The sequence below is a fragment of the Penaeus japonicus genome, unplaced genomic scaffold (genome assembly GCF_977035675.1).
Source record: "Penaeus japonicus unplaced genomic scaffold, GWHDUDI00000001_assembly GWHDUDI00000008, whole genome shotgun sequence".
NCBI classification, from domain to species: Eukaryota; Metazoa; Arthropoda; class Malacostraca; order Decapoda; family Penaeidae; genus Penaeus; species Penaeus japonicus.
The window spans coordinates 29,327,592-29,332,591 of NW_028234410.1; the positions used below are offsets into that span (position 1 = coordinate 29,327,592).

Here is a 5,000-nt window from a genome sequence, read left to right on the forward strand (position 1 = left end):
CCATTACTCCTTCCTCTTCGTCTTTTTCCCTCTCTTTACTCTAGGGAAAGGAGTTGATTACCCGCAAGATCTGCTGCTGAATGACATATGTAGCGAAGTTCATGGCGAGACAGAGAGGGAGGGAGAGAGACAGAGTGAGTGAATGAGTGGGTGAGAGAGAGAGAGAAGAAAGAGAGGAGAGAGAGAGAGAGAGAGAGAGAGAGAGAGAGAGAGAGAGAGAGAGAGAGAGAGAGAGAGAGAGAGAGAGAGAGAGAGAGAGAGAGAGAGAGAGAGAGAGAGAGAGAGAGAGAGAGAGAGAGAGAGAAAGAGAAAGAGAGAGAGAATGAGAGAGAGAGAGAGAATGAGTGAGTGGGTGAGAGAGAGAGTCTTAGTCTGATAACCCACACAAATAAGATAGTTGATGCCAGACACAGGATTTGTACAGTTCAGGTTTACTCCATAGCGCAGATAGTCTGACGTTGTGGTACATGATAGATATATTCACTACAGCACAATGATCACAATAATAAACAATATTACAACACGTATAAACAGGCGGAGAAATCAGGCGTCAGCGGTAGCGTAGTCGATCCCGGTCTCTCTGCATGTTCCAGATTTCCTGCTTATATGGAAGGGGTTCGCATCGCCGTCCCTAACAGTGGTTTGCGGGAAGGTAGTCTAGAATGTAAGAGGCGTGACAGTCGAGGGTATTAAGCACTTTCTGAGTGTCTAGGTACTTGGGAAGGCAACTATGTGCGAATTACCTATCAGTCAAAGTTGACCCGACCTGACCCGGCGATTGCCTCACTAGTTAGAGTGTGGTATTTATATGATATTTGTATATGATATATTTGCTGTATTTAATATCATATATATAAGCATACTATATAATTCTCAGAGAGAGAGAGAGAGAGAGAGAGAGAGAGAGAGAGAGAGAGAGAGAGAGAGAGAGAGAGAGAGAGAGAGAGAGAGAGAGAGAGAGGAGAAAGAAGAGGAGAGGAGAGAGAGAGAGAGAGAGAGAGAGGGGGGGGGGGCAGAGAGAGGGAGTGGAGAGAGAAAGAAAGAACTCCTTAGGGTGGTTGTGATTTGTTTTGTGTGTGGGAGGTGTTTGTGGCGTGAGATTTTATAGATGTTTATGTGCGTAGGGGGACGGTAAAATTGCTAGTATGCGTGTCTGTGTTTGTTATTGTATGATGTAATGTATGTGTGAGAGAGGGAGAGTGCGAAGAAAAATAAGTTGAGAGAGAGAGAGAGAGAGAGAGAGAGAGAGAGAGAGAGAGACAGAGAGAGAGAGAAAGAGAGAAAGGGAAAGGCAGACAGACAGACAGAGAAACATAAAAAAAAATAAACAGACAGAGAAGGGGGCAAACAAACACAGACACCCAGAGAGAAGCAGACAGACAGACACAAAGTCAGGGAGAACGTTATAGAATTTATTTGACTCTGCATGTATATCAGAATATGCATGTGGTTATGTTTGTGTTGTTAATGGCTGCATATTTGTTGAACATGTGTAAAGGTGTGTGTGAAATTGTGCATTCGTCCGTAGTATGATTGCGTGTGTGTATGTGCATATGTATATAGAGTTTGGAATTTGATTGTGTATGTACATGATGGTGGTTTCATATGGGTGTATGTGCGTGTTTACATAGAAATATTAATTTTAGCTTCATGTTACATCATTGCAATTTTTTTTTTTTTTTTTTTTTTTTTTTTTTTTTTTTTTTTTAATATCACGTTCAGTTTGATAAGGGTAATTATAATTTCATATCCTTAGTGAATCGAAATGCTATTACTGATTTATTTGAAGTTAGGCCTTTAAAAAAAATGGATAGATAAATGAAAACAATAAAAACCATAGCCCTTTTAAGGGAACTTTCACTTCGACCCAAACATATGAATTTTATTTTAAGCGACGCGACGTAAAAATGTATTTCTTTTTTTTCAAATAACATAGAATATTTTTAATTGAATAAAATTCTTTTAGGTGTACCATGTCCACTGTCATAGACTCCTACTAGTTCATATTTACAAACACACACACACACACACACACACACACACACACACACACACACACACACACACACACACACACACACACACACAAACACACACACACACACACACGCAAACATCCGTGCTCACATACATACGCTTAGGGAGTGTATGTATATCTAATACATAGACAAATATATACATACACCCCCCCTCTTCTACCCTCATCCCCCCACCCCCATCCCCTACCCCTTGCACTAAAGAGACAAGCTGAGACATTAGTGATTGCAAAGCAACATTCCAAAAACTGAACACTGAGCGACTGCACGTGTTGGACAGTTACCGGGATAGGAATTTCAGAGAAAATTAAATAAATGTGTTTGCAATAGCGTGGGGATGGGGCGGGGGATGGGGGGGGAGAGAGAGAGAGAAGGGGGAGAGGTTATGTTTGATTATGCTTTTTTTCCGTCGTTGATGGGAGTGAAAGACAGGGAAAAGATCAAAGTGGTTTGGCGAGAGGAGAGCGCCGGAATCAAGTCCAAACTATACCGAAAGTGTTTGGTTTGATGGGTTTTCTTTCTCCTCTTTTGCACTTTGTCTGTCTCTGCGGTGCGTGTTTGTTTGTCTTTGCCAGTCTGTCTGTCTAGTTGGTTCATGTTTACAAGCATACACACAGAAAAAACACGTACATCCTCTCTCTATATATCTATCTATCTATCTATCTATCTATCTATCTATCTATCTATCTATATATCTATCTATCTATCTATCTCTATCTATCTATATCTCGCAATCTCTCTCCTCCTTCTATCTGAACCTCTATCTGTGTACTATTTAGCCTTAAGTTTCTTAATTTATCTATTTATCTATCTATCCACCTGTAGCTATTTATCAACCAGTGTATCTATCAATCCCTCTATCAATACAGCCTACAATATCTCCCAGTACAGAGACTACCTACTCCCTCCCATCGAGCAATATCCACTAAATTGTGGTTTTCTTTCTCCTCCAGTTCTGAGAGACGACTTCCGCACCTCGCCGACGGACACGCGAGTGGTGGCAGGAGAGAGGGCCGAGATGGACTGCTCGCCCCCTCGCGGACACCCCGAACCCCTCGTGCTGTGGATGAAGGACGGCAACAAACTCCCGCTGGATCACAGGTGAGTGGAGTTTGGGAGTGGGGATGAGTTGGGAGTAGAGTGGGGAGAGGGAAGAGAGGGCCGAGTTTGAGTATTTCCCTACCTTCTCCCTCTCGTTGGGTCACATGTGAGTGGAAGGTGGAATTCGGTGAATGTGGAGTAGAGTGGAGGGAGAGGAGAGAGCCATGTTGGAGTATCTACCCCTCCCCCCCCCCTCATACCTCGGAAACATCCTGAACCACTCGAACTACAGATGAAGGACAACCCCATCGTTTCACGTGAGCGAGAGGGAAAATGAAAAAAAAAGGCTAGAAGTCAGTAAAAGAATTGGGGAAGGGGGAGCTAGAGTGGGGAAAGGGGAGAGGGGAGAGGGGAGAGGGGAGAGGTGAGAGGGGAGAGGGGACGTAGCGGAATACGTCCTCTATACGAACTCACGGAGCCCCTAGTGCTGTGGATAAAGGGAACCGGGTTACAGGTGAGTGAGGAGAAAGGTGGGAGATGGAGGAGAGAAGTGGTTCGGGTGAAGGTGGAAGACAAAAATGAGAATGCGAGAGTGTGAGCGCGTGCGAAGGGGAGCGCGAGAGGGAACGTGGTGAGAGAAAAAATGTGTTCGTCTATACGAAGGAGGGTAGGGAGGGCTAAGGGGGGGGGGTGGCAGGAGAAGGGAGGAAAGGTAAGGCGATTGGGGAGAGGAAAGAAGACGAGAGGGGAGAAGGAGGGGTAGGGTGATGGGTAAGTGATATTGAGTATAAATGGGGACACAGGAAGGTGAACAAGAGAGAACACTAGGGGGAAACAGTGGGGAGAGATCGGGGTTAGGGAGGAAAGAGAAGTGGGGAGAATGTGAATGAGGAGAATGAAGGGAGCAGGTAGCAGTTATAGTGATGTTAGGCATAAACGGTATGCTCACTGACAGTATGCATGTGTGCATGTATGTGTATAGAGATAGATAAATAGACAGTTAGTTAGATGGGTAGATAGAGATAGACAGAGAGAGAGAAAGAGAGAGAGAGAGAGAGAGAGAGAGAGAGAGAGAGAGAGAGAGAGAGAGAGAGAGAGAGAGAGAGAGAGGGAAGGAGAGAGAGAGAGAAAAAGAAAGGGAGAGAGAAGGAGAGGAGAGGAGAGAGGAGAGAGAGAGAGAGGGAGAGAGAGAGAGAGAGAGAGAGAGAGAGAGAGAGAGAGAGAGAGAGAGAGAGAGAGAGAGAGAGAGAGAGAGTGAGTGAGTGAGAGAGAAAGACAAACATAGCTAGGATTGCACAGGTAGCCATCTCCCCTAGAAGATTCACCCCCTCTTGTTTTCAGCTTTTACACAGCATTTGATGGCAACTGATGGCCGGCGACCCGCGCCTAAACCACTACCCTTCGCAAGCTTGAATAATACATATATTTCAAGCCATGAATCTATCAAAACCCTTCAGGGAAACAGATAAGACCGTGTCCACCGCAAGGTCCGAGGGGGAAAATCACCCTTATCACCACCTGAGGCTTGACACTGTCATATCCCCGTCCCTCGATGCATCTCAATTATGTATGGGAGGGGAAGGGAATTAACCTGGTGGGGGAAGGGGGGGGGGGTAGAGAGAGGGATGTCAGTCTACTCCCTCCCCTCTTTCCATCCCCTTCCCCTCTTCGTTCAGCCTCGCCGTCAAATTTCTTGAAGAATTTCCTCGTCTTTCATCTTTGGTTTCTAGTTTGTCTTTGAGAGAACTTATCTGTGTTATTTTTTTTTTCCTCTCTCTCTCTTTTTTTCATTCTAAAGGGGGTAGGTTTCTTCTTCTTTTTTTTCTTCCTTTTTTTTTTTTGATGGGGGGGGGGTAGAGGGGAGAGGTTGGGACTGAGGGGTATAAATGCATTCTGCGTTTGATGTTTAGAATCTTCTGTATC

At 44.8% G+C, this 5,000-nt stretch overlaps 1 protein-coding gene across 1 annotated transcript in view; it reads left to right on the forward strand.

The window, feature by feature from the left end:
- The window catches only part of LOC122249654 (roundabout homolog 3), a gene marked incomplete in the record, with an annotated part of 369,665 nt that overhangs the window by 190,219 nt on the left and 174,446 nt on the right, over positions 1–5,000 (forward strand). Inside the window, 1 exon segment of the mRNA XM_086539284.1 lies at positions 2,990–3,137. Within this exon segment, the coding sequence (XP_086395410.1) occupies positions 2,990–3,137 (148 nt within the window).